Source organism: Phyllobates terribilis, unplaced genomic scaffold (assembly GCF_046119375.1).
Source record: "Phyllobates terribilis strain yellow unplaced genomic scaffold, ASM4611937v1 Scaffold_4__5_contigs__length_816908805, whole genome shotgun sequence".
NCBI lineage: Eukaryota > Metazoa > Chordata > Amphibia > Anura > Dendrobatidae > Phyllobates > Phyllobates terribilis.
Genome location: NW_027362764.1, coordinates 707513125 through 707538435, shown reverse-complemented (window position 1 = coordinate 707538435; position 25311 = coordinate 707513125). Strand labels below are relative to the sequence as shown.

The following is a 25311-nucleotide window of genomic DNA, read 5'->3' as shown; positions in this document are numbered from 1 at the left end:
TAAGACATAAAACACCATAACATACAATTTTTTTTTTTTTTCATATAAACATATAAAACATATAAAACATTATATATATAAAACTTTTTCATATAAACATTCTCGTAGACTTCTCTTGTCTCTGGTTCCTCCTCCGGACACTGTGCAACGTGTGTCCGGGAAAAGTGCGACAGTCTCTTTGAAAAACTGGTTTTCTATAAAACCGGTAGGGGGCGCTTTAGGACGCGCAACTATATACAGGGGATGTTGGCCGCTCTCAGTCCTCGGCCAGGTAGAGGGAAGGGAATGGCTGCTCACAGTCCTCAGCCTGTGGGATTAAGGGGTTAACGGGTAACAGTTCACACATGCTGGTCCCAACGGGGACTATATTAGCAACAGCAACAGTTCCAGTTTCAGTTCCTTTATACCCCGATTGGGTAACTATTTACATCACTTCTCGGCCGCACTCAACGGCGTCTTCCTCCTGCTCTTTCTTGATATGGTGTTGCTTCAGACCCGTCCGGGTCCTCTGGCTCCTCCCAGATGCGGCACTCTTGGTCTTATGGGCGCGGTGGTGGTGGCGCCCAGGTCGCCCAGGCCTTGCGGCCAGGCCTGGGGCACCTGGAAGGTGAAGGGCACCGTTAGGACGGCGGCGCCCTGGGCTACCTGGCCTTGTGGCCAGGCCGGAGGCTCCGCGGAGGTAGGGGGCGCTGTTGGTGGTGCGGCGCCCGGGGGTACTAGGCCTTGCGACCAGGCTGGTGGTAATTCCTGCTTTGTCACGCTCCGGGTCGGTGCGTGTGACGTCACAGGGGTCGCGGCGGCGGCTTCCGGTCGGGGCCTAGTCCATGGCGGTGACCTGGCGGCTACGGGCACAGCAGGGGGACTTTCGGGCTCTGCGACGGGGAGCTGGGGCAGGTAAGCGGTGTCACGGCTTGGGGTATAGGCGTCCCCTTTACCTGCCTCCATGCGTTCGGCTCCCTCCTCGGCGCCGTCTCCGGCCTTGGGTCCTCCTGCGCCATCCTCAGAGGCGGTCTGCTTCCTCTTCCAGGGTAGCGTGCTCCGTTGACTGGTCTCTGCTTGCTGGGCCATCTCCCGGCTCCACTCCGCCAGTATCTCACGCTGTACCCGGGCCATCCTCCTTGCGAGGCCCTCCAGGGCAGTTTGTGCACACTCCCGGTCTCGGGGGAGCTGCGCTAGGATCTCCGCTAGACCTAGCGGGGTTGTGGACTCTAGCAGGCTCCTGACCATCGGGTCGGTGCTGCTCTGCTCTGCTTCCGGCAGGCTCCTGGCCAGCGGGCCGGTGCTGCTCTGCCCTCCTTCCTCGGTCTCTAGCAGACTCCTGGCCAGCGGGCCGGTGCTGTTCTGCTTTCTCTCCATCTCCGGGTGAGCTCCTTCGCTACTCCTCGTTAGACCTCTTGCCTCCGGGTGCGCTCGCTCCAGACTGCTCCAAGCGACACCCATCTTTTCTCTTCTCTTTCGTCTCCTCCCACTTCGAGGGCGGTCCCGGGGCAACTCGGTGACTGTCAGCTCCAGGGGTAGTTCTTTCACGCTGACAGACACCTCCAGCATCACAGTCTCTGTTGGTGGGGGCGGTTTCCACTTTTGGCGCCATTTTCTGTCCTGGCCCACGATGGGAGGTGGCCTCTTGCCCTCCTTTGGCACGCCCATAATGGCGTCCGCTGCTCTTCCAAGGCGGGAAATCTGCGGTTTTGGCGGGAAGCGTCGCCCAGTGGCGGGAAACTCTGCAGATGGCGGGAACAAGTTGGAAATGGCGGACAATCGGCGGGAAACGACTGGTGATGGAGTCCGATGGCGTGGACCCTCCGGAACCGGCGGGAGACTTCTTTCTGAGGTAAACTTGCACTTTTCTTCAGGCACGCAGTACCCGGGTGTTGCGGGCACGTAATCCTGCCGACTACGCCAAAGTTGACGCGCCCCCTGGGACATATTCCTTTTTGAGGGGAATACCCGGCACCGGATCAGATGGGGGGTTGTAGTCTCCGAGCGGCTGTGACCCGGCCCCGTGCCCAGGGCGTCAAGCTCAGTGTTATGTGGCAGCTTTACAGATGTTACTAAAGTTCTTTTGTGTCGACTACGCCACCCGTTGTGATGCGGTCACTGTGGCCGCCGCTGCTGCAGGGTCCGCTGAGGCTGATGGTGGGTGCGCAGCTTGGTGGGATAACCCCCAACGGGAGGGGTATAGCCTCAGAGGGGACAGGCGCAGAGGATGGGGGTTGTGGTGGTGCGATGCAGCCGGCAATGAAGACAGACTCGGGTTGTGCAGTTAAGGGTGTTTACTTACTGCAGATGTTGTACTGGTCACTCCAGCTGCTAGTGACCACCCGAGCCGTGCTGCGTCCACCAGGTCCTGGATCCAGCCAACCCCCAAACAAGTCCGGAGCGTGGCCCTGAGCTCTCCCTCTGTCCTTTCTTCAGCCGTCCCCACCAGTGATTCACCTAGGTCCAGCTCCCTCGGGCCTTCTTTTGGGACACCCTTGGCCCTGGGTTCCCTGACCCTTCATGTGGTTTGCCTTCGGGGTGAATGTGGTGGGTGACCGTGGCAAACGCTGCCCACGATCTCCGGTCTCTGGCTGGGGATTGTTTTTGCCCCCACCAGCTTGGGTTCCGGTACCCTGATGCTGACTCCTCACCCGGTGTTCTAATTTGGGTTCTTGGGTCCCTTCAGTCTTCCCCCTCTGGGTCTTTCTCTGCTCCACTCTCTCTCTCTCCAGGGCTGCTGTTTCCTGCTCTCTGCATCTGACTTGTCCTCTGCAGCTGACTGACCCTGATCTAAGTTGGTGCCCTCCTTATATATCCCTCTATGTGTGAGCTCAGGTGACCAGCACCCAATGAGCTCCTATCACTACCCAGACTGCTCCCCCTATCTGCCCCTACACTACATGGGATGTACCACCCCCCTCCCACTCCAGCCAGGAACAGGCTCGGTTGTACCTGCACATTTCTAAGTGGGAGTACCGTCGGCCTGCTCCTCTGAAATGGGATGTATGTAGTGCATGCAGTCTATCTGAGCTCAGTTCCACACTCCATCCTTACCCGGGAGTGGAATATCACACCTCTGGGTTGAGGTGCAATACCCCTGTAGCAGCCGAATCCTCAGGGTGCTACACATACACAATAATCATGGGGCCCCATAGGAAAACTCTCACTGGGCCCCACAGTGATTTACTAGAGAATATGGCAAAATGGCATAGTAAGCCATCTAAAGTGCGACCGGCTGTGAGTCTGCCTCTGTGGTGAGTACACCATTGCTCGCCAAGAAGTTGGTGCAAAGAAAGATGATTTCTATTATGGAAATTAAAGATCTTTTCATTCTTCTTTTTTAAAGGGTGGAAATGCTGAAATTTATATATTTTTTCATCCCTAGTTGAATTGTATTGACTCAGATTCTGTTTTTTATAATTTTTACTGTAAAATAAACCCCACAAACCCATAATCCGAGAAGTGGAATTGTGAGTAATTAGGGAAAATGGACAGATGCCTACATTTCTGTGTTCTATAAATTGTTGGGAAATGTATGAGCATTCTCTGTTCCCCAAAAAAGAACAGCAAGCACTGGCAGTATTGCTGTAGGGATGCAGAGGTTGCAAAATGTCTTCAGACCTTATGGGAGGTTTTGGGCGAAAAACCAAATATGGAACATCAGTTTAACAGAATTGTCTTAAAAGCTTTCTCTCTGATGTCATACATTTGTTTCCAGTGTTTTTTTATGTAAATTATTAAGACTTGTATACTTTAATATTGAAATCTTTATGGTTGGCCCCTTTTCACTTCCCATCACATGGTCCTGGAAGTGGAGATACTGCTGTAAGATGCAAGATTCCAATACAGGCACCGGTGACAGAGAATGTTCTCCACCTTCATGTATCAATGGCCTGATGAAAGGAGGTGAACCAAACCTTTCTTAACATGGTATTCCCATCTACATACACTTTTATATAGAAGTTGATCAACGTTCGATTACTGGTCTGATCTGATCACCAGATGAACAAGCGATTTGTAGGATGATCGTTAGCATGTTTACATGGGCTGATAATTGGAAACAAGCGATCCTAGAAATACTCATTGTCAAGAAATCACAGCCAGGGGTCTCATCACTGAACCCACCCACTGTTAACTTTGGAGCGAACAGCTTTCTGCTGCCCCTTATTGTCCGGACAATTACGCGATTGGCCAACGATTAACAGAGGAGGTCGCAGTTTGTTTCCACTAATAGGCCAGTTATCAGGAAACTAACAGTGAGCGTATGGTATATACACCTCTGATCCCCACGCCTGAGAGATGTGTAGATACCCCAAGTACGGTCATGGCTAGCTCCACCATAACCCAAGTACTACTCGCTGCCGCCACAAACATGTTTTATACAGGCTGACTGGAGGCATAGTTCTGTTTCTGGTAGTGTATGGCTTTGGGGTGCGAGTTGCAGAACAAAAGGAACAGAACTATTACATTTTATATTTAATCCAGAACGATAGGCAGTGTTTATGAAAAATATACAAAAGATTTTACAAAGGCGGAACAAAACAATACAGCATATACAGTTACATAAAATAAAAAGGAATAACGAAAGAAACTTACTAAGGCGCTCACAGAGATTAGTCAACTTAGCCGAAGGAGAGGACTTTGATTGGAGACATTCAGTGAATGGGATTCATGCATACACCTGATGTGTATCTCTCTACAGGAACACAGATCATAATTTATCTTGACCTTTTATCAGCACCTGAGTTACACCCACACCTCCCCGTGATGACCTATTGTGAGCCGGGTTGTGGGATGTCCTCATCCCCTCAGGATTTTATGAAGTCCCCAACTTATGCAATAACTTCACTCCTGATGGTCACAGAAGTTTGAGATCACCGCCATATTTTTCATCGGGATTTTACCTTTACCCAGAGACCAAACATGACATGGCTGTTGTCAGTTATCTGGCTACTATGGAATTGGGGCTTATAGGTAGGTGTCACAGCTATGAAAAAATATGCATATTCTTTCCCGATTCGGGGTTGTAGCAGCTCCGGTGGTGGTGGTGTGGTGGCAGCGGGGTCATTGCAGGCTGTAAGCTTTCTTGAAGAGATGGGTTTTCATGATTACCTTGAAACGTGTTGACAAATAAAAACCGCATCCATACTGTATTTGGTCTCTCATCATATATTGGATCTTCACCAGTCGGGACTTATATCCACTTAATTTCCATATTTGCACTCGAATTTCACTCTGCCCTTTCCTTCAAACCTCACATCCCAGCTCTTGCCACCTCCTGACGCCTCCAACTCAAAAATATTTAAATACAATATGAATGCGGCATGGACCACTTATACTCTGACCAATAGATGAGGATTCTGAACACAGGACTCCTTATATTAATTAGGAATGACCTAAAAATGTTTAACAGAATAGGTTTAAGTAGGATCATCTACTTAAATTAAGTTAAATTTGAATTATTAAGTACCATACTGGTGTTCTAGAATCCCTATGACAACACTTCCTGTCTTGTCACTAGGGTGCCCACTACTGGAAATGTTGAATTTAATTCCTTGTAAATTCTTCCTGCCTGATAACACACTACTGATTGGCAGCTTTCTGTGTACATTGTGCATAGGCAAAAAGTGGCCAATCAGTGGTGGGGGGCGAGGTTATTCAGAGCTCATGAATACAGAGGACTACATGACAGCAGGTTTACTAGTTCTCTAGTGATAATCTCCTGCTGATAAAACTGTGATTTTATTAAAACTACATCAAAGAGCCCAGTAAGTGACACATCACTAGAATCAGGGTCTCTGCACCTACATAATGCTGTTATCAGATTAGGTAGCAAAAATCTGGTGACAGATTCCCTTTAAAGTTTTCAAAATCAAATACATTAGTAAACTTTAATACTGTAGTTTACCTTTGAATCCCACCGAAGAACTTTTTCTGTAATCAGACAACCCCATTATAAAAGTTTACAGAGTTGAAAAGGGACTGTGTGAAATTCACCTCTAGTACATTGCCATCTTCAAGAAATAGAGAAAATGTTGTTTGGTCCTGCTGTTTTGCACTTTTATAATGACCTTCAATGCCCTCTTTTCCTTTTACTAATCTTGTGATTTTCCCTGGGCCTCTGGGAACAGATTTGACTCTGTGCACTGATAAACAGAGCAGGTACAAACCACCACTCATGGTGCTGCGGCATTCCTTATAGTGCCGAGAAGACGCCTTCAACGGCCTCTGAAGCATGTCGGTGTTTAGCTTATGCACAGAGAGGCCTTCGGTTTTTGGGAATGAAATGTTCTAAAAAGACACAACTGTGTTCTTCATCATTGAAGTTGTTGGATTGTTGCCAGAGTTTAAAGAGAGAGAAAAACAGAGGCGCCAGTATTAGTGGCAGCAGAGGATTCATAAACGTTGCTGCCTCTCGAAAACAGTTGTGGAAGGGGCTTGTTTGTGCACAGAGTCTGGATTCACCTTTGGCGTCAGGAGTCGTGAATCCTGCCCGTGAAATGAGTAAGTCAACATGTAGTCATCTGCCGCTGCTTTGTGTCCGAGGAAAGACTCTGATTTTTTTTTTCTATATTATGGTTCGTATAACTAAAGGCGATGCTGTAAAGTGATTGCCGCATTTCGCCATCTCTCTTTCATGACTAGATGAAACAACAGCTGCGGTGATGTAATAATTCTCATGTAACGTCCTCTAGTACGGCTGAAAGGTAGACTTTAATTAGTCACATTGAATTAGCTGTAAAGTGAAACATTTTGGATCTCATTCTCTGTCATCTTAATTACTATTTTCCCAACTTGCTTAGATTTACTACTTTCATATATCTGAGCATTAAACCCTAAATGTTCAAAATATGTAAATTTTCTCACAGTCGTAACTAACGTATCGTTTTTTTGTAGGAAGAAGAAATTTTTGTGTATTAGATCTTAAAGGAATTGTACAAAATAATCCAAAAGCTGCACACATCAGAAATAATAAAATATATGCTCATTTTTTTACTTCCCGCTGTCCCAGCTCTGCGCTTCCGATGCTCCCTGCTGGTCTTTTTTTCACCTAGACGGCAGATATCTTTTCTCAATTTCCCCTCTTCCAGCCATTCACTGGCCCCATTGGTTCTCTGCCGTATAAAACTAAGGGGACACGGCCAGAGCAACGGAGAGTAAAATAGTGAGTATATATTAAATATATTGCTTCTCATGTTCAGCTTTCAAATTAGCTTTGGTAACCCCTTTAAAGGGGTTGTTTCATGAAGTCAACTCTTTTTTTCTGAATGCCTGCCATGTAATTAAACAGTTATGTAGTGACTACATCCTCATGCAAAAGCAAGTGCTTGCCGGGGATACCAGAGGCCAGACCCGTAGAGATCGGCTGATCTGTAGTACAGTTAAAAGTGAAATATGATTAGACAATCCCCTTAATGTGAATAAACTGACAATATTATTAATTATATATAATTCAAATAATTTTATTTGAAGTGTAAAATTATTATTTGGACTTGATCATACTATCGAACACTGAAAAGGTAAATCTTTCTTAAGGCCCCCATACACATTAGACTAATGTCGGCTGAAGCCACCGATATTTCTGTGTTTGGCCAACATTCTTATGTGTATGGGATCCTAGACAGATGATATTGGGGAAGATAAGGATCCAGAATGTCCAATTTTGGACTGCCAGTCCTTTTATTTTCTAAGTGATAAGACATTGACAGAAATGTCTGACAGCGGCTCTTTCATAGAGAACATAGGAGCACTTAGCCGGTCTGTGTATGGGAGTGTCAGTTGAGATACAGTACAGACCAAAAGTTTGGACACACCTTCTCATTTAAAGATTTTTCTGTATTTTCATGACTTTGAAAATTGTACATTCACACTGAAGGCATCAAAACTATGAATTAACACATGTGGAATTATATACTTAACAAAAAAGTGTGAAACAGCTGAAAATATGTCTTATATTCTAGATTTTTCAAAGTAGCCACCTTTTGCTTTGATGACTGCTTTGCACACTCTTGGCATTCTCTTGATGAGCTTCAAGAGGTAGTCACCGGAAATGGTTTTCACTTCACAGGTGTGCCCTGTCAGGTTTAATTAGTGGGATTTCTTGCCTTATAAATGGGGTTGGGACCATCAGTTGTGCTGTGCAGAAGTCGGGTGGATACACAGCTGATAGTCCTACTGAATAGACTGTTAGAATTTGTATTATGGCAAGAAAAAAGCAGCTAAGTAAAGAAAAACGAGTGGCCATCATTACTTTAAGAAATGAAGGTCAGTCAGTCCAAAAAATTGGGCAAACTTTGAAAGTGTCCCCAAGTGCAGTTGCAAAAACCATAAAGCGCTACAAAGAAACTGGCTCACATGAGGACCGCCCCAGGAAAGGAAGACCAAGAGTCACCTCTGCTTCTGAGGATAAGTTTATCCGAGTCACCAGCCTCAGAAATCACAGGTTAACAGCAGCTTAGATTAGAGACCAGGTCAATGCCACACAGAGTTCTAGCAGCAGACACATCTCTACAGCAACTGTTAAGAGGAGACTTTGTGCAGCAGGCCTTCATGGTAAAACAGTTGCTAGGAAACCACTGCTAAGGACAGGCAACAAGCAGAAGAGACTTGATTGGGCTAAAGAACACAAGGAATGGACATTAGACCAGTGGAAATCTGTGCTTTGGTCTGATGAGTCCAAATTTGAGATCTTTGGTTCCAAGCACCGTGTCTTTGTGCGGCGCAGAAAAGGTGAACGGATGGACTCTACATGCCTGGTTCCCACCGTGAAGCATGGAGGAGGAGGTGTAATGGTGTGGGGGTGCTTTACTGGTGACACTGTTGGGGATTTATTCAAAATTGAAGGCATACTGAACCAGCATGGCTACCACAGCATCTTGCAGCGGCATGCTATTCCATCTGGTTTGCGTTTAGTTGGACCATCATTTATTTTTCAACAGGACCTCCAGGCTGTGTAAGGGCTATTTGACCAAGAAGGAGATTGATGGGGTGCTACGCCAGATGACCTGGCTTCCACAGTCACCAGACCTGAACCCAATCGAGATGGTTTGGGGTGAGCTGGACCGCAGAGTGAAGGCAAAAGGGCCAACAAGTGCTAAGCATCTCTGGGAACTCCTTCAAGATTGTTGGAAGACCATTTCCGGTGACTACCTCTTGAAGCTCATCAAGAGAATGCCAAGAGTGTGCAAAGCAGTCATCAAAGCAAAAGGTGGCTACTTTGAAGAACCTAGAATATAAGACATATTTTTAGTTGTTTCACACTTTTTTTTGTTAAGTATATAATTCCACATGTGTTAATTCATAGTTTTGATGCCTTCAGTGTGAATGTACAATTTTCAAAGTCATGAAAATACAGAAAAATCTTTAAATGAGAAGGTGTGTCCAAACTTTTGGTCTGTACTGTAAGTGGCGAACTATCATCAGTGTATGGAAGGCGTTAGTCATCTAAAGGATGTCTTGAGGCAAATCTGAAAACCTAGATATAATTGTAGAGAAAAACACTAATCTTCCAATGCACAGAGATAATAGGAAGCTGAGATCTATGGTGTTACTTGATATGTTAAATACCTGAGTCTACGAAAGTGACCTTGGAATAAACAAATAAAAAACCACCTATTTCTTATGAACCTCAACTGATAATTAGTGATGATCGAGTATGTGACGCACCCCCTGGGCCGTGGGGTACTCGGTAGCCTGGCCGGTCGTTGCTAGGGGAGATGTCACAGTGGCGGTCACCCGGTCCGTGACCCAGGGCGGTCAATAAAAGAGGTTTCAAAGAAAAGGATTATAGTTTTTATGTTTAATGTTCGTGACACCACCTGTGGTATGCGGCTATATGGAGCTGCCGCTGCGGAGCAGATCCTCTGGAGCTGTTGGTAATACAGCAGAGTTGGTTCAGCTCTCCACAGGTAGAGATAAGCTCCAGGGCGTTGCTGCGGTGATTATAGGTAAGGTAGATGTTGTTGTGCAGTGTGGTGCAGGGGATGATGGCGCAGCAATAATTCACAGAGACAGTGGGGTGCAGTCTTCAGGCTTTACTCACGATTATCACGTTGCTCCTGGTTACAACTGCAGTTCATAACCACCCACGTCGTCCGGTGTTTACTCAGGGAGGGGTTCAGCAATCCCTCAGGTAATTCAAGAGCAATTAACGGGACCCCTTTCCGTGTGACTCTCCTGGTCGTCTTCCTGCGCTGGCTCTCACCCTCCTGCCCTGCACCTCGCAAACAGTGTCCAAAGCCGGTAACCTCAGATCTTGGCGGGCAACCTGGAGTTCCCTGGATCCTGTGCAGTTACCTTTTTGGCGATTAATTGCAGCTGTGGCAACTACACCCTGGAAATGTAGAAGCCTCCGGTTTCTAGCTGAATATTGCAATTCTCACTAGTTAGGGGCCGGTCCCCTCTGCGGCCTGATCCTTCCACTCCTGGTAGATTCGGGCGTATGGGTGGCCTCCAGCACTTCCCGTACCCCTAGGATCCCCTCTTTCCTTTTGGAAACTTTCTCCCTGCTCCTCTTCTTCCCTTCAGTTTCTCTTCCTGGGCCTATCTCACTCAGGCCCGCTCCTCCCGAGCAGAGCTCCTGCAGAGCTCCTGCTACTTTCACTGTCCTCCTCTGACTGAACTGCACTGAACTCAACTGAACTGAACTCCCGATATGGCTTCCCTTTTTATATCCTTCTTCTCAAGTGCTCCACTGAGCTTCTTCCTCCACCCACAACCACTACATGGTTCCCCTCTCTTGGTTCCTCCCACTCCAGCCAGGGACAGGGCTCAGCAGCGCAGCAGTACATCTTGCCCCTCCTGCTGGTCTGGAGTGGTGTATTGTTGGATGCAGGTGTTTGGGTCCCGGGCATCCTTACCTGAGAGTGAGATACCACACCTCTGGGTGAGATGCAGTACCTCTGTGGCGACTGAACCCTCAGCGGCGCCACATATGTTTCATTAACTCTTTCGGCCACCACGCTCGGGTGCTCGCCGAGTATTTTGGCGTGCTCGGCATTTCTTTTAAAAGAAATACTCGCCGAAAGAGTTAATGAAACATACTCGATTATCACTACTGATAATCTGTCATTGGAAACCTAAGGTAGTTAGCTGATGGTCAGACAAACTCATAGCTGACCATAGATTACAAACTTCAGTACGAAAACAACATAAAAATTAATCTATATGTATCAGGAAAAAAAGAGATGCAAAAACTGTTTGAATATCTGATATGTACAAAAAACAAACAGAAAACTGAACTGATTAATAAAGGCAATACAATAAATAAAAAAAAGTCAGAAAAGTATGTTTTATTTTAGTAATGCAATAGAGCAATGACATTATACCACAGAAATGAATTGAAGTTCAAAACCTCATGTGAAGCCTGATGTGTACACCCGCCATTACTGAGAAGTCCTCCATGTCTATAACTTTTTGAAGTAGGTCCCTAAAGTTATAAAATGCTATTTTCAGCACCTAACTCGGAATTCACACTGTGGGTTAGAAGAAATATAGGCTTTAACATCATGATCCTGAATATTTGGGGTACAGGATAAGTGTATCATAAATACTATATATATGGAGGAACTAGTCATTAGATCTGGAACTCTGTCAAAATGAATTCTGTATTTATTGTATATTTGTTTCCTGATGATATGACGTATACAACAGCACAATACAGATTATATTTCCTCACATCACTTTATAAAGTCACAGAATCCTGTATCTCTTGCTATAAGATTACTTATCTGTAAAATACGGAAATAAGTAATGAATGTAAATTCATAAATCTGCATTTATGGTTTCCACTTAGTTGACATTTGGACATCAGTGGAAAACCAGTATTAACCTTGCCTCATTTACAGAAACTATTAAGCAGGAAATATACAGTGGCAAAACAAGTTTTTACATTCACTTGTGGCAGAATAGGCCTTTAATTCAACACTCGGAGACATGAATGCTTTAGCTATGGACCCACGCCAGAGTAAACCATTGCTAAATTGATACAAAGAGGCAACACAGACTTCGAGGAGAACTTCAGTTCTGAAGCACGATGGTTGATGGAAATCATAAGTCTGAGACAGTCTGACCATTATGCATGACTTGTGTGATGTCGGGCAGAACACCCGGATGTCTCTTTCTTATATTAGATTTGCATAGCTCTACCAGAGGGCAGGTCCCCTTTATATTGTGGAAGGGGTTGCCTGCTATGAAGGATCACGTGGAGATCAGATAATCACCGGATGTCCTGCTGCTGTAACCTGCCGCAATCAGCTATAATCTAGCAAGCGTTCAATTTCCCTGCAGCGCCAATTACAGAAAGGAGGGGACATATGAATTTTCTAGCAAAAAAAAAAAAAATATTCAAGGCAGGAAATGTGACAAAAAAAGAATAACAAGTACTGACCTGATAGTTCACCCTCCACTCCAGTGCCACTTCTCCGGTGATCGTGTTGATGTTTGTTTGTTGTTCTACAGCACACCTGTCAAACTCCAGCCCGTGAGCCAAATCTGGCCCACTTGGTTTTTCTATTTGGCCCCTGACACCAGAACTCCCACCCTTATATGTGGCCATTATTCTGTATGGAGGACTATGGGGGGCCCATTATTCTGTATCGAGGACTATGTGGGGCCCATTATTCTGTGTGGAGGACTATGTGGGGCTCATTATACTGTATACTGGTTGGCCCGCGACTTTGTCCAAGTTTTTCATTTTGGCCGTCTGTGTGTATAAGTTTCACATCCCTGTTCTACAGTGATGACTTGCCCACCATCTTGTGAGCAACATGTGACCGCTGTTCTTAGCAGTGATGACACCTAGTATGGCACATGACCGCTGAGGACGATGATTGGTTGCAGCAGTGGTGTGCACATATTCGGCATGTTATTAGTGCAGGACATTAGAAAAGCTTAGTGCTCATTGCATTTATTGTTATAGTATGGTTCCTTTATTGAAGCTGGTGGCTCTATTACATCTTTTTTCCATCTCACTAGGAAATGTATTGACCATATTTAAATATCTTCTGGGTGAAAAAAGATCTGATAGGTAAAGGTGAATTTAGAAAGGCCAAGAATTGGTGTTCATATCAGTCTTCAATGGCTCATTTAAACAGTCCAGTAAATGAGTGCTGACCGTCTTGTGAATAGTTGGTAAGTTCCCATCAATGGTTCAAGATCGGCTCAACTAAATGCACCTTAATAGGGTGGTCTAGTACTTTAAATGTCCTTTCTAAATATCTGTCTTTAAACCCTTAGCACTTTTGTAATTGCTCTACACTTCTCCATATCTAGCTAATCTTGCACTTCTTGTGATGTTTTGTTTGAGAGAAGTCTCAAACAGAATGTTACAGGAGGCTGGGGCTGCACTCACTTCTCTGCAATGTCTATCGCATCTCATGGAACAGGACGTTATTAGGGGGCAATGCTGCTGTTAACTCAGTTTCTTGTATCGTCACTTTCTGAAGGCATCCTCGATCTATGGTGATAGAAACTGCAGGAGAGGTGAGTGCAGCACCCGCACTTTGTTTCTATAGCTGCCACCAGTACATTTTCTAACTGTGAAACAAGACATAATCAGAGGGGGTGAAGATAGAGGATAGAGGCAGTGAGTGACACCAGCACCGCCCCAAACAAATCGTCATCAGTGGGTAGTATTAGAAAGAGTGAGTGACACCAGCGCCTTCCCTTGATGACTCTTCTTTGGTGTCACTCAATGCTTCTATCTCCGCCCCTTGATAACATCTTCTTTCACAGTTAGAATATGCAGCGGCAGAGATAGAAATAGAGTGCTGGCGTTGCACTCACCTCTCCCACAGCGTCTATCAGCATGGATCCAGAACATCTTCAGAGGGTGGCAATGCATAAATGGTAGTAACTGCAGTGCTGCCCCCTGGTAATGATCTGTTCCATGAGGGGACATAGACGCTGTAGGGAATTGACTGCATCACCAGCCTCATGTAACACCATGTTTCAGACTCCTTTCAAATGAAACATCACAGGAAGTGCAGTAAAAAAACACTTAATGATTAGCTATATAGGGAGAAGTGTAGGGCATTTTATTAATTACAAAAGTGGTTAGGGTGTAACGATAGTTATTTACAACCCCTGGCAAAAATTATGGAATCACCGGGCTCAGAGGATGTTCATTCAGTTGTTTAATGTTGTTGAAAAAAAGCAGATCACAGACATGGCACAAAACTAAAGTCATTTCAAATGGCAACTTTAGGGCTTCAAGAAACACTAAAAGATCAAGATTAAAAATGTGGTACTCAGTAAGGGTAATTTTTTTCAGACCAAGCAGAGGGAAAAAATTATGGAATCACTCAATTCTGAGGAAAAAATTATGGAATCATGAAAAACAAACACACAAAAAAAACACTCCAATACATCACTAGTATTTTGTTGCACCACCTCTGGCTTTAATAACACCTTGCAGTCTCTGAGGCATGGACTTAATGAGTGACAAACAGTACTTGTAGGGGTTGTAGAAAGGACATTTTAGGTGATGGACCAGCAGTTTAAGAATTAAACCTGCCAGACCCCTAATTTACCAAATGGGACATGATGGGGGACAGTTAAATGAAGCCTTTCACATAGAAAAACGCTATTTACCTGTAGATATATTTGTTGTCTGCAGGTAAATAGCATTTAAATCATGATTGGAAACACAGTTATAGGGAGAAAATGACGTTTTATTCTCCCTGCAGCTGCTCACTTCCAGTCATCAGGGCTGTGCAGGGGGCTGTAACAGTCACTGCTCACTACATGGTGAGCACAATGTAATCACTCCCCTACACCTTGACTGACAGCCTGCTCTGCACACATACTCTGCACTCATTCTGCATAGCAGGCCGTCAGTTAAGGTGCAGGGGGAGGGATTACAGAGCTCTGTGTAGTGAACAGTGACTATAACAGCTCCCTGCATTACCCCAATGACTGGACCTGCGGGTGGGCCAGAGCTAGCATTCATATTACGAGCTTGTAAATGTTTATATATGACACTCATCTGAAGTTGACCTTGGGCTGCCTCATACAGATTACATTGTTATAAAACCTGTCGATGGTGGGAAGTGACATTTTTCTGGTTGTCTTCTTTAGTAACCCCTGTATGAGCCTGAATTGAGAACCATGTGATAACAGCCCCCATTCTGTTGGGCTCGAGCAATTCATTAACTAAATAGATGCCTAACCACCTGGCTGCCATTTAATACTACATTTTAATAGTGTTTTTTTGCAAAAGACTCTGCAGGGTAGATGTCTGTCTGGCTGGGGCTTACCTCTGAAAAACTTTTGTTTGCTAGAGGTGCCAAGGTGGCTCCAAATTAAAAAGGGGTTGGCTCAGATAAGACTGCCCCTTTAAGCATTATTTAAATTGATAATCTAATTACAAACTGATTTGAATATATGTGTAGATTCAGCTAAAACATACAAATTGCATATTTAATTTCCCAGAGCAAAATTGCACATCCTATAAGCCTCCTTACCTTAGCATGTCACTCTCCATGAGAAGAAACGTTACCCTTTACACCCCAGTCAGAGGCCTCTAATACAGTCAAATCAGATCTCGAGCTTTGCACTGAGTAGGGGCAACACCCTGAAACATGTGTTTGCATATTGAGATCCCGGTTTGGCTTTTATTCTAAGTCATGTGGCAAGGCTCATTAAAGGGTCGATATAGTGACTTTTAGGATTTCTACTTCCAATAGGTGGCGCTAGAGTTCAAGTCCTCTTCCTCTCTGAAGAGATAATTTCCATATTAAATTTATAATCAAAATACAAACTGATTGAATATATCCTTAAATTCAGATTAAAAAAAACCCTCAAATGCATTGTGAATTGTTAATCTTGCTTGTCTTGCCTATGCTGGAAGACAAAACGCAAACTCATTTCAGGATACAGCCTGCAGTATATTTCAAACAAAGGAACCCCCCCCCCCAGCAAAAAAAAGAATAAAAATTTGCTACCTAAGGACTTAACATTATATAGCAGCATTTCCAAAAATAGGTCATTTTCTTCTGGTAAAGAAATGGAAGTTATTTCATGATCTCATGAAGCTCCTCGTTGAAAATGTTGTGTCCAAATGTCTTTCACAGCCCTATTAGGAATTACACCCACATTGAGACACTTAGTTTCTGGCTCTTGCGATATCTGTTCCCATTCCAGAATGAACATGTCATCCCGTTATGAAACAGCCACACACTTTTCCTGCCAGGAATCTTGTACAAGCGCATTGTAAGGTATCCAAAGACAATGATACAGAATCTTCTATTACATTCATGTTTGCTCTGATTTTTCTACATGGAACAGACGGGTCTTGCTGAACATAACAATAAAGACATAAGTGAAACTTGTACAATATTTTGATATATTTACTCCTGGTTGTAGGTGGTGATTGTCAGTGGACATCTGGACAGCTGGGATGTTGGGCAAGGAGCCATGGATGATGGTGGTGGAGCCTTTATCTCCTGGGAAGCGCTGTCCCTCATTAAAGATCTTGGTAAATATTTATAAATGGAGTCATCTACCCTGAATTTAGCTTTGTAGTTGCTGATAGTCACGCCTTTGGTGTTTCAATTTTTACTGTTCCTGTTTTGGCATTTCCTTATTGATCTTCCTGAGTTTCTTGTTATAGTGATGATACCATGGTTGACCCTTGTATAAATTTGGATCAGTGACTTATTGTAAACATAAGGAAAATAACTTTATGTTCGGTCGGACCTTCACCGTCTCATGAATTTCGTCATGGACTCCAATTTTATTACGAGATAAATTCAATACAACATGCAAGTAACACCCTCAATATAGTGCAGTTCACATCACGGCCATTGAGTGTCAACATATAGCATAAACATCTCCCAACAGAGTACCAAAATTCAGTTTTTCTTTTCTTTAAAGCAGGTTACTTGTCTCAGGATATCTTGAGACAAGAAGAAAAGGTAATGAAGGATACATATGTATGTTTTTGGAAAGCTCTGTTCTCTGCACAATGGCAGTAAGGATCCCTATCCCTAGTACAAAACTGCATTCCCTCCACATACTACAGTACAGACTATGTTGGATGGTGTATGTATGGAAATATACACTGCTCAAAAAAATAAAGGGAATGCTCAAATAACACATCCTAAATCTGAATGAGTGAAATATTCTCATTGAATACTTTGTTCTGTACAAAGTTGAATGTGCTGACAACAAAATCACGCAAAAATCATCAATGGAAATCAAATTTATTAACCAATGGAGGGCCGCACAGCCCACCATGTGCTCGCCAGGGGTAGCCTGACTGCATTTAGGTACCGAGATGAGATCCTCAGACCCCTTGTGAGACCATATGCTGGTGCGGTTGGCCCTGGGTTCCTCCTAATGCAGGACAATGCCAGACCTCATGTGGCTGGAGTGTGTCAGCAGTTCCTGCAAGATGAAGGCATTGAAGCTATGGACTGGCCCGCCCGTTCCCCAGACCTGAATCCGATAGAGCACATCTGGGACATCATGTCTCGCTCCATCCACCAACATCACGTTGCACCACAGACTGTCCAGGAGTTGGCGGATGCTTTAGTCCAGGTCTGGGAGGAGATCCCACAGGAGACCATCCGCAACCTCATCAGGAGCATGCCCAGGCGTTGTAGGGAGGTCATACAGGCACGTGGAGGCCACACACAATACTCAGCCTCATTTTGACTTGTTTTAAGAACATTACATCAAAGTTGGATCAGCCTGTAGTGTGTTTTTCCACTTTAATTTTGGGGGTGACTCCAAATCCAGGCCTCCATTGGTTAATAAATTTGATTTCCATTGATGATTTTTGTGTGATTTTGTTGTCAGCACATTCAACTTTGTACAGAACAAAGTATTCAATGAGAATATTTCATTCATTCAGATCTAGAATGTGTTATTTGAGTGTTCCCTTTATTTTTTTGAGCAGTGTATTTCCTCGGAAGCAAATCTTGTGGGATAGAATAACTCGACTATATGGAATATAATGGAAAATGCCTTAAAAACGATTTATGTATTTTTATGGATGCCTATGGAAATAGACAATGGTTAATGCCTTATGCAGCTGGTTTTCAGGCTTTGTGCACATTATGGTTCCATAAATCCATGTGCTGCAGTATAAACTACGTAAGATCTTCTGGGGTACAATACCATGTACATATGAAGTCTAATGGAACATGCCTCATGTTTTTTAATGTATTTTTTTCTGGATTCACATGGAAATGGCCAATAACTTACTAAGGCCATAGTTTTGCAAAGCTGTGACATTTTTGTAGCAGTTTTGGAAACATTTAGCACCAAAACATTATACGTGAATACATCTTTACTGAACCAGTATGTTGTTTGGATTGAGAAACAAAAGCGATTATGATGATTAAGATAAATTATAATTATCTTTCAGCAGTGACCTTCAAACTTGGCTTTTATATTGGGGAAATATTTGCGTTTACCAATTTTCTGAACATTTGTCAAATGTGAACCTATATCGTATGGCTTTAATAATGTTTTATAAGTGGTAGAACGATGTGTACAATCATATATTAATTTTTCCTTCACTCCTTGGCACACTGTGCTGCTACTCGTCTTATTAACTCTGTTTTGTGCAAATATGGACTCTTTGCATATTAAAATTCAAAACAAATGATTGCACAAACAACTGGTAGGACTGATGTCTCTGGAGTCGCACTAACCGCCTTAATTGAGTTGAAATATGTTCCATAAATAACACCCTTCTGCAAACACATGGACATCAGCGTGAGGATATGAACGTAGGGGGTTTTTAACACTCTTACTGATTTTATTAAGTGTTAATGCAACTTGATTTGTTTTTCACTTATTTTTATAATTTTAAAGAACACTTCTTAGAAATTCCTTGTGAACATGGAGGAAACACTTAAAAAAAAAAAGTAAAACAGTTTTTTTCGACTATTTATAACAAACATTTCTGCATGGATCCTCCCTTCCAGTCGTCATCGCTCTAGTCTTCTTGGCGGTAATGCACACGGGTAAGGCTTGCACAGGGCGCCAGTCCAGGGGTGGATTAAGAGTAGCAAGGGCCCCAGGCAGTTTAGAAGGCGCGGGACCCCCCCCACACCTGATGTATCATGTGACATGTCACATGATACCCTGTGATAGATCATGTGATAGTTCACATGAAATTAATTTTGCACAATATTAATATATTATAATCATTTATTTACATTAATTGTATGACTTAATATTAAGCACAATTAAGTATGCTGACATCCCCTATATACAGTATGAGACCCTACACACAATATGAGCTGCCACATAATCCTCCTATACACAGCGGGAGGCCGCACGTAGCCATCTATACTCAGCAGGGGGCCGCACGTAGACATCTATACACAGCGGGGGGCCACACGTAGCCATCTAGACACAGCAGGGGGCCTGTACGTAGCTATCTATACACAGCAGGAGGCCGCATGTAGCCATCTATACACAGCGGGAGGCCGCACGTAGCCATCTATACACAGCAGAAGGCCTCATGTAGTCATCTATACACAGCGGGAGGCCGCACGTAGCCATCTATACACAGCGGGAGGCCGCACGTAACCATCTATACACAGCGGGAGCCGCACGTAGCCATCTGTACAAGCGGGAGGCCGCATGTAGCCATTTATACACAGCGGGAGGCCGCACGGCGCCATCTATACACAGCGGGAGGAGGCCACATGGCGCCATCTATACACAGCGGGAGGAGGCCGCACGGCGCCCCCCAGATACAGCGGAAATAGGTCGCACAGCCCCCCCAGATACAGCGGGAGGAGGCCGCACGGCGCCCGCCCAGATACAGCGGGAGGAGGCCACACGGCGCCCCCAAGATACAGTGGGAGGAGGCCGCATGGCGCCCCCAAGATACAGCGGGAGGAGGCCACACGGCGCCCCCAAGATACAGCGGGAGGAGGCCGCACAGCGCCCTCAAGATACAGTGGGAGGAGGCCGCATGGCGCCTCCAAGAACAGCGGGAGGAGGCCGCACGGCACCCCCCAGATACAGCGGGAGGAGGCCGCACGGCACCCCCCAGATACAGTGGGAGGAGGCCGCACGGCGCCCTCCAGATACAGCGGGAGGAGGCCGCACGGCGCCCTCCAGATACAGCGGGAGGAGGCTGCACGGCACCCCCCAGATACAGCGGGAGGAGGCCGCACGGCGCCCTCCAGATACAGCGGGAGGAGGCCGCACGGCACCCCCCAGATACAGCGGGAGGAGGCCGCACAGCGCCCTCCAGATACAGCAGGAGGAGGCCGCACGGCGCCCCCCAGATACAGTGGGAGGAGGCAGCACGCAGTCACGCTCACACACACACAAACATATACATATAAACAGACATCACACAATGATATCGGCCTGGACACACGCACACACACACACACGTCACTCACCATCCCCCTGCTCGGCTCAAGATGTTGTCCAGCTCCTCTCCAGTGCAGCAGTGCAGGGTGCACACTGTGTGATGTCATACTAGCAGACACAGCCACGCACAGGGCCATGTCTCCTAGCTGTGACATGGCCGGGCCAGCACAAGCACACAGGGAAGTTAACAGGTGCAATGCTGGCCCGGCCGAAGAAGAAGCAGCGGCCCCGTGCCGCTGCTGGGGGAGCGGTCCGGGGCCCCCCCCCGCCTCTGCCTGCCGGTGTCTTCTGCATTGGCGCCGCGCATATTATAATGAGGTCAATCTGGCCAAGGGCCCCATGCGGTAGCCTAGATTGCCCTCATTATAATTTGTCTATGCGCCAGTCACACAGATGAGTGTAGTGCACAGTGTTTGGCTTACAGACTATTAGTGACGCCCATACTACTAGATCAGGCGGGCTATCCATCACTATATAAATGCACTCCACAAGGACAGACACCCCAATTCCCCAAGCCAACAATAAAAAGCCTGGCTGCATCCTGCAAAAGATGAAAAATTTGCAACAAAAAAGATGTATAAAATGCATGAGGTATTGGTACATATTTTGGCCAAAATACCCAAGCTTGCAATTCACGTCAAGGGCCATCATTGTCCTTGTGCAAATCCTCTACAAGTGATCATAATTTGCATGAATTTTACTGTACTGTGTTATGGAGTTTCTAGCCCAAATCCATACTAAGTATCCTTGACAAATAATCCATATTCGGACTTGGCCTTAGAAAGCTTCGCTGATGATTCACTGATTAGGGGAAGTCCACTGAAGATTTGTCTCAGATTAGTGATCAATTAGCAAACATGAGCAACCCCTAAACATGTATTTATGTCACTATTTATATTCATTATTTTTCTGTGTCCTCTCTCAATTCTGCTTTTCGAAGTATTGCCCTCTACAGGAGGAAATATAGCATATGCATTGTGATAATACAGAACAGAACAGCAGGAATAAGAACAGCAGGACTCATATAGGAATCGTAATGGCTTCCATATTCGTCACCCCTAGTCTTTGTTACCCATGTTGGTGATCACGACATATCATAAATAGTGATGAGTGAGCACTAAAATGCTCAGGTACTCGTTGTTCGAGTCAAGCAAATTGGAATGCTCGAGTGCTCGGACCGAGTAACGAGCCCAATGTAAGTCTATGGGAAACACAAGCATTTTTCCGGCGGCCCCCCCAGCGGTCTGCAGAGGGCCTAAAAATTGCCCAGATCGATGGGAGCAGTGCTCAAATGACATGGTAACAGCATGGGGAAGACCCCTGGAAGCATTTCTGACTCCCAGGTCACTTCTGTCAACAATGTTGTCAGAGGTATTACGCCACTTTTACGGACTCACAATAAAACATACAAAAACGAAACCAAAATGGATTTTCCTGTGAAATATGTTAAGGAACATCCTTTCCAGGGTAATGACTTTTATATAAGGCAAAATAAATAACCAAAAGCAAAAATGCTCCTCCACACCTTGGGCTATGTTCACACGTAGCGTTTTTGATGCTTTTTTGCACTTTTGCATTGCTTTCAACCAAGACAAATGCATTCCCCCGGGAAATGTCATTTTAACATTTTACTACCTTATCTGGCTATGTGATGTATGTGTGATTGGCACAAATGACAAAGTTAGAGGTAGATGGAAGGTCCTTAAAGATGATTTTAGGGAATTAGGCTGCAATACTGAAATACTGCCTGTGCCACGCCAGAGAGGCAACAGAGATTAGGGAGATAAATAAGTGGCTCAGGAATTGGTGTAGGAAGGAGGGGTTTGGGTTCCTGGAGAACTGGGCCGACTTCTCAGTTGGCTACAGGTTCTACGCTAGGGATTGGCTGCACCTCAATGGGAAGGGTGCAGCTGTGCTGGGGGAGAAAATGGCTAGAAGGTTGGAGGAGTGTTAAACTAAGGATTGGGGGGAGGGTATTCATTTTATAGGTGGGGAAGATAGTGCAGATAGTGACCTGGGCACAAATAAAGAAATTGGGGGTGGGGTTAGAACAGTCAATATAGTAAGAAGGAATAGAGGTACAGAGACATACATAAAATGCATGTACACTAATGCCAGAAGCCTCACCAACAAAATGGAGGAATTAGAATTAATTTTGTTGGAAAATAATTATGACATGGTGGGGATATCTGAGACATGGCTGGACGAGAGCCATGACTGGGCAGTTAATTTGCAGGGCTATAGTCTGTTCAGAAATGACCGTACAGACAAGCGAGGGGGGGGGTATGTGTTTATATGTAAAATCATCCTTAAAACCCATCTTGCATCAGAATATATGTGAAGCTAATGAAAATGTAGAATCCCTGTGGGTGGAGATAAGGGGAAGGGGAAAAAATAATAAATTACTGATAGGGGTTTGTTATAAGTCTCCCACTATAATGGAAGCAGCGGAAAATATCCTCATAAAGCAAATAGATGAAGCAGCGACTCAAGGAGAAGTCATTATTATGAGGGACTTTAACTATCCTGAAATACATTGGGGAACAGAAACCTGTAGTTCCAGCAAAGGTAATTTTTTGACAACTATGAGAGACAGTTACCTTTCACAACTGGTTCAGGACCCAACAAGAAGGTGGGCACTTCTAGACCTAATATTAACCAACAGGCCAGACCGCATATCAAATATACGAGTTGGGGGTCACTCGGGTAATAGTGATCACAAAATAATAAGTTTTCATGTAACCTTTAATAAGATGTGTAGTAGAGGGGTTACAAGGACACTAAACTTCAGGAACGCAAATTTCCAATGGTTGAGAGATGATCTTAGTGCAATAAACTGGGACGATATCCTGAAACATAAAACTACACAAAGCAAATGGGAGACATTTATTAGCATCCTGAATAGGACCTGTGCACAATATATACCCTATGGGAAAAAACATGCTAGAAATAGGAGGAAACCACTATGGCTAAATAGAGCTGTAAGGGCGCAATAAGTGACAAAAAGAAAGCATTTAGAGAACTAAAGCCAGTATGTAGTGATGAGGCATTAAATAAATACAGAAAATTAAATAAAATCTGTAAAAACCAAATCAAGGCTGCAAAGATTGAGACAGAGAGACTCATTGCCATGGAAAGTAAAAAAAATCCCCAAATATTCTCTAACTACATAAATAGTAAAAAACTAAAAAATTATAGTGTTGGCCCCCTTAAAAATAGTCTGGGTGAAATGGTGGATGAGGAAAAAGCCAATTTGCTAAATGAATTGAAAAATTTTCAACAGTATTTACACAAGAAAATCACATGACAGAAAACATGATTAGTGATGACAAAAATTCTCCATTAAATGTCACTTGCTTAACCCAGCAGGAAGTACGGCGGCGTCTAAAAATCACTAACGTTGACAAATCCCCGGGCCCGGATGGGATACACCCGCGAGTACTGCAGGAATTAAGTAATGTCATAGATAGACCATTATTTTTAATCTTTAAAGATTCCATAATAACAGGGTCTGTACCACAGGACTGGCGTATAGCAAATGTGGTGCCAATATTCAAAAAGGGGGCAAAAACTGAACTTGGAAATTATTGGCCAGTAAGCTTAACCTCTACTGTGGGTAAAATCCTGGAGATGCTATACTAGAGTATCTGAAGAAGAATAACCTCATGACCCAATATCAACATGGGTTTACGAGGGACCGTTCCTGTCAAACTAATCTGATCAGCTTTTATGAAGATGTAAGTTCCGTACTGGACCAAGGAAATGCAGTGGATGTTGTGTATATGGACTTTTCAAAAGCTTTTGATACGGTTCCACACAAAAGGTTGATACATAAAATGAGAACAATGGGGAAAGGGGAAAATATATGTATGTGGGTTAAGAACTGGCTCAGTGATAGGAAACAAAGGGTGGTTATTAATGGAAAACACTCAGACTGGGTCTCAGTTAACAATGGGGTACCACAGGGGTCAGTATTGGGCCCTCTTCTTTTTAACATATTTATTAATGACCTTGTAGGGGGCATACAGAGTAGTATTTCAATATTTGCAGATGACACTAAACTCTGCAGGGTAATCAATACAGAGGAGGACAATTTTATATTACAGGAGGATCTATGTAAACTAGAAGCTTGGGCTGATAAATAGCAAATGAGCTTTAATGGGGATAAATGTAAGGTAATGCACTTGGGCAGAGGAAATAAAATGTATAATTATATGCTTAATTGTAAAACACTGGGCAAAACGGTCACTGAAAAAGACCTGGGTGTATTGGTGGACGACAAGCTCACGTTTGGTGGCCAGTGTCAGGCAGCTGCTGCAAAGGCAAATAAAATAATGGGATGCATTAAAAGAGGCATAGATGCTCATAAGGAGAATATAATTTTACCTCTATACAAGTCACTAGTGCGACCACACTTAGAATACTGTGCACAGTTCTGGTCTCCGGTGTATAAGAAAGACATAGCTGAACTAGAGCGGGTGCAGAGAAGAGCGACCAAGGTTATTAGAGGACCGGGGGGTCTGCAATACCAAGACAGGTTATTACACTTGGGGTTATTTAGTTTGGAAAAATGAAGGTTTAGGGGTGATCTTATTACTATGAACAAGTATATGAGGGGACAATACAAAGACCTTTCTACTGATCTTTTTACTCTGAGGCCTGAGACGAGGACAAGGAAAGAAAGTTTAATCATAATCACAGACGCGGATTCTTTACTGTAAGAGCAGTGAAACTATGGAACTCTCTGCTGCATGATGTTGTAATGAGTGATTCACTACTAAAATTTAAGAAGGGCATGGATGCCTTTCTTGAAAAGTATAATATTACTGGTTATATATACTAGATTCCTTGATAGGGCGTTGATCCAGGGAACTAGTCTGATTGTCGTTTGAAGTCAGGAAGGAATTTTTTTCCCCAATGTGGAGCTTGGTGTTTGCCACATGTTTTTTTTTTGCATTTCTCTGGATCAACATGTTAGGCTAT

At 44.4% G+C, this 25311-nt stretch overlaps 1 protein-coding gene across 1 annotated transcript in view; it reads left to right on the top strand.

Moving 5' to 3' along the window:
- The window catches only part of CPQ (carboxypeptidase Q), a 727454-nt gene that overhangs the window by 477161 nt on the left and 224982 nt on the right, over positions 1–25311 (top strand). Inside the window, exon 5 of the mRNA XM_073679639.1 lies at positions 16345–16456. Within this exon, the coding sequence (XP_073535740.1) occupies positions 16345–16456 (112 nt within the window). The remainder of the gene's footprint in view (positions 1–16344; positions 16457–25311) is intronic.